Genomic DNA, 12,251 nt, shown 5'->3' on the forward strand with positions numbered 1-12,251 from the left:
CATCTTCTTTTAGTACATCTGTATATCTTGTTGTGCATGATAAATATTGCCAAAACTTGAACCCAATAGTTTAATTTAGTACAAATGTTAGACCGCTGAGCCTGCCTCGTTAATCTACATTGATACACACAAGGCCACCTGGTCCTGCTCTGTGTTTGTGCCTCTCTATCTTGCTTCCTGTCCGGAATGCACCAGTGGCCCGTCTGGTCTTGCTCATCTCTGAGAGTAGTCAGCCACCTCTCTTCGTCCCTGCTCCCACTCTAAACATTTGGCTACTTTTGGCAGATTTGTTGTTTTTTTGTCCCCTCATGTTTTCCCTCTTATTGCTGTAAAACTGATACATACCCTTTCAATTAGACTAGTCGACCAGGGCACCGGTGAGGGAGTGGGAGTGAGCAGAGTAAGTGGGTTGTATATTTTTTTTTACTGAAGTGAAAACACACACAAACTGGCCTAGTTCTGGGAGAAACAGCTGTTCACTTCTTGTGATCTAACGTTCGTGCAATTTGGCCTGAAACGAATGATTACAATATATTGATGTAATAATTTATCCTGTACAATATTTACTGTATAATTGGAAGACACCAGTTCAAATTGAATCATGCATTGCGACCTTAGTCAGGTAGGATAGGCTTCGGGACAACTACAACCTGCTGGTATAAGCGGTATCAATCATGTGTGCATGGCTGTACTTTATTGTCATTTATGTTTGGATTTGTATCTCTGTTTAGTGTTTTTATTTTATTATATTTGTATGACATTATTATTACGTCATTATTTGGTTTTAATTGTAATGATTATAGTGGCATATAGGGACAGGCATATCATAAAAGCACTTAACATAGTTCAATATATAGAAATATCTTCATTTTACATTCCACAGGGGGTGCTGGAGCTTATCCCAGCCAACTTTACGCAGTATGCGGGGTACACCCCTAGTTGGTTGCCAGCCAATTACAGGGCACAATGAGCTTGCCCCTGGCTGCTTGAATGCATTCCGGAAGGCGTTCTTAGTTCTTTCTTTCTTTAATTTGATTAGATTTGGGTGATGTTGTTTGTAGAGTTATTTATATATCTGTGTAGTGATTATACATTTTCACTACCTCCTTTGACTTTCTCATGTCCTCTGCTTGCTCTCAGCACAGGAAGGCTGACTAGTTAGCCCCCCACGCAATCGGAACATTAAACCACCAGCAGCCCTTTGTGCAGCGTCACAATTGTAATCAAGGAATGGCTATAAAATATCCATAGAATGTCTCTGCAGATCTGGACTGTTAAACAGTGAAGTCTTGATCACAAACTAACGGAACTTGTAATAAATGTCTTGGGAACCGGTATTAACAGGCTCCCCTTATGTAGCTCAAGAAGTACTATATCATGCTTTCATTGAAGACATGAAAGTGCAAACGTGCACACATCCAGGCAAAAGTGTGCTGTTCTTCGGGGCAGTATTGATAGTTCCCTGGGGCATCCCATGTACGCATCTGTTTCTGTCCAGCTGAGTCTCCACTCTCATAATTTCAAGTAAGTCATAACACAAATTATAAACACATCTTGCTCAACGGTGACACCAAGGAATAACAATGTTAAGTGTGCTGAGCTGATTTAAGAGTCAGACTCTTAAATCTTTATTTTTTTTCTCTAATTTTCCACCTTTAAATTATCTTGTGCAGTTCAGCTAGTTTTCTTTTCATTACCTTTACTTTTTTGTGTTTTTGTCCAATTAGCTATGTCTTGACTCTCTCAATATCCTATTCTGTCAACTTTAGTTTCATTGCTAGGGTGTCTTCATCCTGTCTTTGTCCTATCTCCTCATTTGTCATCCTTTTCTTCTCAATACCACCCCGACTAACATCACCCCTGCCCCCTTTGTGTCGTCTTTTTTTCCATTTCTGACCAATCGTCCTCCTTTTACTTTCACCTCCTATCACACGGTCATGTACTCTAGCCATCAATCTCCCAGCAATGTAAAGGCAAGGGTCTCAATATGTCCTGGGTCCATGAAGGTTCAATTGGAATCACATGTTGTACTTGAGCTAATATATCCAACCCTCTATAAATAAGATGTCAGTCCAAGCTACAGTATATACTCACCATTTTGGAGGCTTAACAATCTTAGAGCCAATTGTTATATGTCCTTGGAGACTAAGCTATTTCTTATGTATACTGTAGTATAATGTTAAGCTGTTATCTAGTAGATGAAAAGGGTTCTGTAGTTCTGGAAACAATAGGATTTATCTACTCACTTATTACAGTGCCTTTTGACTTTTAAGTGCAGAGGGTCTGACTTTTATGAAGATCGATCACACACTTGTCATGAAATCGATATTTCATTGTCACCCTCACGACCGTACAGGAAATGAAGATAATACTTTGGTCAACAATACGCCAAGTATAAGATAAGCGATGTGTGAGACCAGAGGGTAGGAAAGCAAAATTCTTCACTTTTATGAAAAAATATGCATATTTTTCTTGTCTCTGCCGGTCTCAAGATGAATAATTGTTTTACATTAAAAGCCAAACAATCATTCAAATTAGTCTGTTTTACAGAGAGCAAATCATCACCTGCAGACACATAATATGCAACCATTGGATGCAATGTCTTTGAGAATATGGGAGACAGAGATTATTGGCTGTCTAAACATCACAACAATTCTTTTAATTGTTTTAGGAAGACATCAGTCTACAAATTGCAGTACAGTACGACTGCAACTGTACCCCATAGGCAGAAAGTACTATAATCTGATGAGTTCATTCACAAACTGAATGGGGACACGGCAGTTGTTACTTCTGGGTTTCGTCTGAGCTGGTGTTAAGTGTCAATCAATAACAGAAATGCTGAGAAATGAGAGTTATGTATGTTAAAATATAAGGGGTAGGAACTTGTCACGATAAATCTCCACGGGCTCCAGATGTGTGACATCAAAGCTTTAACCCACCAAGTATGACATCATGATTATTTTATTTTTTGAATGTTTCAATCTTCTACAGGTGCCAAAGAAATATTTTATTTTAGTTTTCACAAGAGATACAAAACACATCTTGAGCTATGGGTGTGTAGCAGCATTTGATAAAGTGACTGTGGAGGTCAGGAAGATGGATCTCTGTTTTCCAGATGAGTTTTCAGATAAACTTTTCTTTCAAAAATGCTACTTTGACCTCACGTTTTTCTCCCGCCGTACATGACACGAATCACTTCACAGGATTGCTGATTTGGTCTGGAAAGATTTCCTCCCAATTGTTAAGCTTTTTTTAAACATATATATTCACAGATAAGCCTCTTAAATTACATATTTGAATGTAGATAATACAGACAGCAACAAGTTGTATGGAGATACTTGGGTGGGAATTTATGCTTGAGAGGGAAAATCTGACGGGTTGCTGTAAATTTGGCTGAAGTCTGTTGAAGCTGCATTCAAATGAAGTTGGGACTAACTTAAAAACAGTATACAACGATTTTCAAATCATTTTCAACCTATATTTCAGTATATACACTACAAAGACAAGATATTTATTTTTTGCCAAATACTTAATCTACTCACAATCCTATTGTGAGCATGAATGAATCTAGTTTTACACATTGCACTTCAGCATTACACCTTGTGTCTACTTTCTTCACTATTGGATTGTTAGATGTATATTTTTAGAGATTTTCAGACTGTAAAAAGTTTTATGACACCAACACTCTACTGAAATGTGGGTTAGTGGTGTCTAGGTTCATTTTCAAGCACATACTCTGGGTCTGTGTGGTTCTGGTTGTGCATGTGTTTGTATGCGTTCCCATTACAGTGAGCATTAAAATAAATAACAGCGGAGGTGTGTGGAGACAAAAAGTGTCATGTCAGACCCACTGCGTGATTAATGGTGTGATTAGCTGCTTCGATCCACTTGTCAGAACACACACCCAAGCACACACAAATACCGACACGAATGGCAGTTACCATGTGAGCGCACAAACACAGCGACCTATTAATGGTCTTGAATGGGAGAATCCAGATGCGGTGCAAGGATAATTGTACTAAAAACACTAAATCTAAAGTCCCAGGCCAGCGAGACTTTAGTCGGGCCTCAGTGTGTTTATTTTTGCAATTGAGTTATTACTGCAGGGACTTGAATCATGGAATAAAAACACTCCAATGCAGGTCAATTTTTAATTGAGCCCAAAGTGCAATTTCACTGTGCCCTCTCTCTTCCTTTTCCACTAAACTCAACCAACACATTACCTTGCACTGACATGCTCCTGATGACTTCCGCCAACGAGGTTATGGCTTCATCATCAACAGATGCATTTTTTTTCTCTTTTAGCATATATAATTTAGAACTATTACGTGAGTGTTGGATTGCAGGAAAAGCCACAATTTACCTCCTTGAAATGCAAGTGAAATTAAAAAAACAAATAATTGAGACACACTTGCAGAAGCAATAACACGGATCATTCCGATGCCCTTGTCAGCTCCCGCAATAACATTTTTACAATGATATCATTTGTTTCTAACACTTAATTAAACTAGGCAGAGTCCCTCCTGAATTTTAAAAGATTGTCTTAATTTAATATTTTATTGTAGCATTAACATATTACACGGTCATTGTTTTCTCAAGTCATCCGTTCCCACTAGTACACCAATCTATTCAATTCAGTCCGCCATCGTTATGAAGTCATGCGTTTCCATTAGTGTACATTACTGATGTCTTTGTCACTCCTGGATTTACTACATTCTGTTTAGTCATCGCCGATTTGATAAGGATATTGTTTAGCTAGATGTCTGAGTGTGTGTATGACTAAGTTTGTTCCCTCTGCACCTGTAGCCACTTACAGTATTTTTACAAAGTTAGCGTTGACCAGCAGTGACACAGGAAAGATGTCATTGCCCCCTTAGGCTACTCTATTACACTTCATTACATTATTACCTGACCATGAGTCACTCTGTGGTATTAGACCACTTAGCACACCACTTGAATAACATGTCTGGAATGGCAAAGTGGAAAAATGCCTGTAACATCGGTATACTTAAAAGGACTTGGTAAATGTTCATCATGTCATGTCAACCATGAAAATAAAATCTGAGGCCATTTTTTTTACTAATTCTGACTGTCTTCCTCAGGCAGCAAGCTTTACTAGCAGCTATCAGTGAGAAGGATGCAAACATAGCCCTTCTGGAGTTGTCTCCTTCAAAGCGGAGAAACCCCCAAGCGGAGGTTATGGCTTTAAAGCGGGAGAAGGACCGGCTCATGCACCAACTCAAACAACAGGTACATCCGGCCCACTAAGCGCACCAGGCTCTAAAGAATGTATTGGACATACAATGATTTGGAGGTTTGCATAGTGGTCACAATTCACGACATTGTGACTTTGTGAATCAAAGCAAGATGACAAATTCAAACCTGCTGCAGATTGCCAGGCCTTGCCAGCAACGCAGGCCCATGGGAAAAGGTTGTACTTTAAAACTAAGTAAAGGCAGAAGGTAATAATTTCTTGTAAATAGAATTGGATTCCTCACCTCAGACTACATTTTGTGCTCAGTTTTCATGCAGCAAACCCATTAAGCATGGCCTGTGGTTCACAATAAAATAAAATAAAATATATTAAGTTGATATGAGTGTAAGTGTCTCTCCCACTAGTTCTATGTACATTTGACAAATGTCATCTACTATTTCCCAAATTTACCTTTTTGTTCGATGTAAACAAATACCAACTAAGGTATGCCATTTATTAGGTACTCTTCAGACCATATAACTGATAGAACCAAAATGAAACCTTACGATAATGATTCAACAGCAGGCAGTCTGCCTGTATTTTGAATCAGAGCGGATTCCGGGAAACTTGTGCATTTTAAAGTCAAAGATGCAGCGGTAAATGTCCACCTACCTGCATGTTTGTATCTGCCTCATAAACATTTCCCAGGCGCTGTAGTTGTTTTAAAAGGATTTCAGGGAAAGCTTATTATCTGTCACCAATGAATTCATTATGTTTTCCAGTTGGACAACCAATGTTTACTGTAATAACTGACTATTTCATGGATGCTAATTACGACAATGACAATATGAGAAAAAATGTGACATAAGGGATACATATGCATCCTTTGAAGAATCACATTTAAGGACATAAGATTACCAAGCAATGCTTTAAGCGCCTATCAACAAGGCCCTAAAACCATAAGACATGGCTAAATAAAGTTTTAAAAGTAGAGTGGGTGACTCCTGAAAGTACATCTTACAATGCTTTTTGCCTTCCTGATCTCTCATCATGTCTCTCCAACATGACCCACATTTTCATCCACTGTCTTCAGACCCACTGACATCTTTAAAGGATTGCCCACCTCATATTGTCAACAGTCACCAGTAGAAAAAAAACTCACCAGGAAATGCCAAAGAATTATGGGAGTTGCGGACTCTGAGGAGAAAATGATCTGGCGAAGCAGATAGATTTACAGATAGCAGCGCCCTGTCTGACCTCTCCATTAACCACTTTCAGTGTGTCTTTGTGTGTGCGAGAGTCTGTGTGAGTAAGGTTCAAAGATCAACCATGCTTTCTTACACTTCCAAATAGCCTTTGATATTCAAAGACATTAACACACTCCAAACAGTTTCATTTCTAGGCTTTGTCAGGAGATTCAAAACAAATATACCCATCCGAATGGTTTCTCACCTATGTCCAAACCTACAACTAGATGATACAGCTGCGTTCTAGACGCTTCCCTGATGAGGTGTTTCAGCCATGTTCCACTGGGAGGTGGACCCGGGGACAGCGCAGGAAATGCTCCTGACTGGCCTGGGAACACCACAGGGTTTCCGCAGAAGAGCTGAACGAAACAGCTTGTGGAAAGGGAAGTTCACACTTCTTTACTGAAGCTGCTGCCCCCAGGACCCTACCTCAGAGAAATGAATGAAGCTGGCTGGATGGATGGGTTTCAGCATGGTGAAAGATGGCCAAGCATCAGGAAATCACATGATAAATGTACTTCCCATTTTGGGTTCAAGAGACTTAAGACTCATTCGCAAGAAATGCCCCTCTTCACCGTGAGAGATAAATTTTGTGTTTTCAGAGGTGTGCAATATGCACGGACCCATGTAATACAATCAGTTTGCTTATAGCTGGGTCACTACATCTTACTCATTCATACCAGAAAGTAAATGTGTAATGCTGGACAAGAATGCATGCACACACAGACTGCTGAACCAAGCAGTGCCGGACTGCATTCAACTGATTACATTTGTACAATAGCTGATCGGTAAAAATGACAAAACGTAGGATTGTTCAGCCTTTGCAAAACAACATTCCCATCTTAACAAGGACAGACACTGCATGATCTTCAATGTTTTGGGAGGTGCGGGGGTGCTTTAGAACAGTAAAGTGCCTGGTATGGAATTGTCCCCATGTCAATGACAGGTGTCTTCTATGTAACAGTTGCTCCACCTAGAGACACCTGGGAGTGTCAGTGCCTGAGGTTATGAAATTGGGCAATTTCAATGTACTCTTTAACTGCTCTGGTGTCTGTCTGAGCACTCCCACCTCTAACCATAGTGTCAAGGTTGTTACCTTATCTAAGTAGCCCTTTCCAGTTAAATACCTCAGCTCTTTAATATGAACCACATCCTCTCTTGTTATCCTTCCCTCCTATTTCCTCAATCATTAGGCCCTTGCTGCTTATTTCAGTGGCTGTTTCCCCGGGGTGTATCTATCTTGTCTCTATTGATGCTGACCATAACTTGGCATGGTCTCGTCATGCCAAGCCGAGTAAACAAATGTCACATGGTAATGGATGAATCATCTTCTCCCTGAACAAAATTGCACCAAATTCTTAGAAGTCCAGCTATGGGGAAAATATTTGCAGCAAAGTAAGAGCTAAACTTGCCAATATAGTTGCAGTTTCTCAATCTATTGCGTTTCCTGCAAATATTCTAGGTTATTCAGCGTACAATTGATATTTGTGTTTTACATTATGTTGACTTTGTTCATGCTACGATTCATTCTCCTCCTTCCTGCTTACAGTCTTCTCTCAACCAAGGTCGTCTTTTTATTTGTTATTTATTTTGCTGGTGACAAAAAGTGAGAAAGAAGCTGGAGGAAAAAACAACTATCCTCTATTTTATTCATTTTGTTGGAAGTTTCTTCCACTTAATATGATACCATAGTTCTACAACATACCCCATTTACAGACAATGTCACCTACCCAAATATCAAACCTTTGGTGTTGGAAATGCACCGCATATTAGGGTATGGTACAGAAATGTTATACCATCTTGTGCAAACCATACCAGTCCACTCAGTGGAAACGTGGTTTACGTCTATCTTCTAGACAGCTGGCCTCACACAAGTCAGCCTAATGTCCATTTTTGTGGGCTGTTATCGCTATTCTATGAAAAAATGTTAGCAGTATGACAGTCTATTTTACATACACACTCTTACACAAACATACAAGGAATGCCATTTTTGGGCATCTTGGACGACCGATATTTGAGCATAACTTTAGTCTAGGGAATTAAAATGCAAGTGTGAGAACGTCTGAAGCCTCAGGCATCATGCAACACTTACTAACCTTTCTTAATGCCATTTGTCTTATTCTTTTAAGTGGGGTTCCGTGAATTGGATAATATTTGACAGACTTATGGCGTTTCCATCAGACACTCCGACTTACCCAATTTATCACCTGTCAAATGGTGTCAGCACTGCTGCTTTGAACATCGCTGATGGCTTTCAACATGTTCTACCCCATGAGAAAGGCCATCGGCTTTCTAATAAACTTTTGTTTTGTTGTTCTTTTTTTCAGACTCAGAGCAGAATGAAAATGATGTCTGATAACTATGAGGAAGATCGCATTCACCCTCAAAATAATCCCCACCATTCCCACCACTTGCCCTCAGCAAATGTACATCACCGAAGCCTCCCTAGAGGACACATCCATGCCAACCACAGACACCATATGGACCAGGTTGGTTTGAATATTTACTCAAACACATATAGGTGGCTGGTTCAGGTTGTTATCCTATACGGAAATATGATGGCCTTTTACATATTTAAAGATATATATTTTTAGTTATACTGTTAATCAGGGCTGCACAATACATACTATCAGTAGCTTCCATGACAAAAAGATCTGATCCAGTCTGTTGCTTTCCTTAGCTAGACTGTTATGAACTTGGCTTGATTGCAACCAATCAACTCACGCCGTAAAGGCCTCTTATTAGTGGTTTTGTTGGTCGTCCTGCCAATTTTAGTAATTGAATGAATTACAAGTGTACGAATGTGTCATTTTGTGTTCTTTTTAAACCCAGGTTAATGGGTGTTACATATATGTAATACATAACCCTGTTTCAATTCTTGACGGATATCTTGGCTGTAGATCTCAAAAATTGGTTATGTTCTACTGAAAACTTGTTTATCCTGTATCTTTTGAAAATTTACAAGTTACTTGGAATCAGCTTTGTGTCTTGTCGTCAGGTTTTAATGAACATTGGCTTTTGATTACCACTTATTCTTATTTTTTCTTGTTCCTAGCAGACTTTAAAAAGTGTTTAAAAAAACGAATAACAAATTATACACCATTGAAGAATTTTTCTACCATCCTAATCCTGTGGATTTAGGAGTGTATTGATTGATATTTCTACTTTAGTCAAAAAGGAGCTTAACTTATTCAACCTCACTTAATGTAGACAATATGTAAAATTCAAAATAGATGGAAGCAAAGTGTCCTGACATTTGGTACTGTATATTTCTTTGATAATGTCATCGTGTTTGTAGTCATTGTCCTCTACTCCTAACTCGGGGTCACACAGCTTGTTATTTAGGCAACTTGTTATCATTTAGCACTTCCTATTTTCTCAAGCACACATGTTAAAAACAAAAGCATGTTTTGACAGAGGTCAGCCTATCACTACGTGACTTTTACTTATAACTGCTCTCTGAACATCCCCCCAAGGTTACAACAAAGCCCCCAAGGAGTAACTGTTGTGTGCGTGCGTGGGTGTGTGCGTGCGTGTGTGTGCATGCATGTGTGTGTGCGTGTGTATGTGTGCGTGTGTGTATGTGTGCGTGTGTGTGTGTGTGTGTGTGTGTGTGTGTGTGTGTGTGTGTTTGGTGTTAGGGGTACTCAATATACACAGTGCTGATGGGGTATGTCAGGTCACACAGTCTGAATGTCACAGAAATGCCCTCACTGGGACTGTTTTCCCTTCAAACACACGACTCCACACCTCTTTCTATTTTTCTCTTTCATCTAACCATGATTAATTACTCTGTTTTTCTTTCATATGATCTCCTCTCTCTCTTCCTATGATTCATTCCTGTTCCCAGCATCAGTTTTTAGTGACATAAACAGATTTATTGATCTGTTCATTAAGGAATTATATGTCTACTGTATATCTAGGCCTGTTGTTTACACAACTGCTATAAACTAAATCATGGTGAAAACTGCCTCCCCCCTTTGTTGTGAGTAATAAATGTCTCTTCAGAAGGTTGTCTCCAAAAGTACCGTCAGTAGTCAGTATACTGCAATTATACCGTGATTTTTTTAAAGATATAAGTGAAATATAATTGAATGAGACAGGTACTGGAAGTTCTTTTATCCTCCTGAGATGTACCCCAACTTTGTGGCTCAGCATGAAGTATGTGCACTTTGACAGCCGTATTTGTATTCATGTTGTTCACATTTAGCAATGCCAGCTACAGTACAAGACATTTGGCAGAATGCCCCAAATGAAATGGAAAACATCCTTATTGTGTTTATCAAAATCAGACTTAAACAACCTTTTATTTTAGATATGTGCTGTTTTTGTAGGTCCTAACAGATTGGTTTCCTTAGATCTGTGAGAAATTGCACTTGGCACTTGTGATTGTTTTTCTGTGCGTATGTGTCTGGCTGTGTGTATTACCTGGCAAAATGAGTATTTATGGGTCTGGTTCTGTTTAGAGGATATGTCACAGCCAGTTGCTGCATGCAAACGCTTAGCATCATGACTAGCTAGCATGTCTCATACAAAAGAGTATTTTAGTCAATGTCAAGTTGCGGTCCAATGAGATTACCAAGGTCAAAAAGAATGTCACGAACAAGGTCGGAGTTTTAAGTCTGAGATTGGTGGGGTAACTAAAGTGACCCATAGCGACTACTTGCACACATTCAGGGAAAAATATTGAGGACAGAGGTGTGAGGTTCGAGCAGAGAACCACGTTTGGTTTAGAGTTTTATGACTAAACACACCTGTTATAAAGGCAAAAACTATATATACATTAGTGGCTAAATATTGGTAGGGGTGTTTAATCGGCATTCTACACCAGTCGTCACAATTTGGACAAGGGGCTTTTTAAATTGTCTACATTTTTCTTTACCCTTTTTGCCTTGAACATTCATTCATTCATTTTCTGTACCGCTTATCCTGACACGGGTCGTTGAGGGGTGCTGGAGACTATCCCAGCTAACTACAGCCACCAGGCGGGGGACATCCTGAATCGGTGGTCAGCCAATCTCAGGGCACAAGGAGACGGACAACCATTCACCCTCACACTCATACCCAGGAGCAATTTAGAGTGTTCAACCAGCCTACTCTGCATGTTTTTGGAATCTGCCCGCTGGGCAGCATTACATTGAATAAATGCTTTCAAAATGCTAAAGTGACAGTGGTCTTTCTTTCTTGTTTTGTGTCTCAGGAGGATGAAGAAGGGATTTGGGCATGATTCGACATCATCATTGGAGCGTTGTGAGTACCTGTGCTTGAGTGTAATCACTTGCCAGAAAAACCGAGCACCATTACCCAACTCTGACAAAACCAATATAACAGCGCCTTTCCCATTGCTTATGAATTTCCGGGGACTAAATAGCATTCAGTGCTTTATTGCTACCTTTATGGTTAAAAGACATGTGCTGGTTCTTTAAAGTGCTTTCCATTCACTGTCTGCATGGGTATATAGTCGACTTTGCACTATTAGATCTAAACGCACCGAGCAGTCTAATGTGGGTCTACCAGGGTCGAATGGCGATAAAAACGACACATTGACACAAACCAGAGATGGACAAGTCAGTCTCCCCAAGCCTTTTATTTAAGTTATAGTAAAATTTTACCATAGTACCCTACCCTGTTATGTTTCGTGTGTGGGGTAATTATAATACAAGACTGAACAGTCAAGATGTTTTTTAAGACTGCAAGCTGAAAAAGCATAAAATGAAGAATGTAGTCATAAAGTGTAATTCCTGTTGTGGGAGTTTTATATTAAAGCAACCCCCCCATAGACTCAACAACATGACTTCCAACACAGACGT

At 39.5% G+C, this 12,251-nt stretch overlaps 1 protein-coding gene across 7 annotated transcripts in view; it reads left to right on the forward strand.

Moving 5' to 3' along the window:
* The window catches only part of LOC144082778 (ERC protein 2-like), a 93,849-nt gene that overhangs the window by 58,021 nt on the left and 23,577 nt on the right, over window positions 1-12,251 (forward strand). For 4 of the 7 annotated variants that reach the window (XM_077610178.1, XM_077610211.1, XM_077610219.1 and 1 more), the window contains 2 exons: window positions 5,103-5,250; window positions 8,769-8,930. In XM_077610178.1, coding sequence (XP_077466304.1) covers window positions 5,103-5,250; window positions 8,769-8,930 — 310 coding nt within the window. Of the gene's footprint in view, window positions 1-5,102; window positions 5,251-8,768; window positions 8,931-11,641; window positions 11,692-12,251 lie in introns of all 7 variants that reach the window. The other 3 variants (XR_013303349.1, XR_013303350.1, XM_077610191.1) reach the window with 1 other exon arrangement.

Source organism: Stigmatopora argus, chromosome 1 (assembly GCF_051989625.1).
Source record: "Stigmatopora argus isolate UIUO_Sarg chromosome 1, RoL_Sarg_1.0, whole genome shotgun sequence".
NCBI lineage: Eukaryota > Metazoa > Chordata > Actinopteri > Syngnathiformes > Syngnathidae > Stigmatopora > Stigmatopora argus.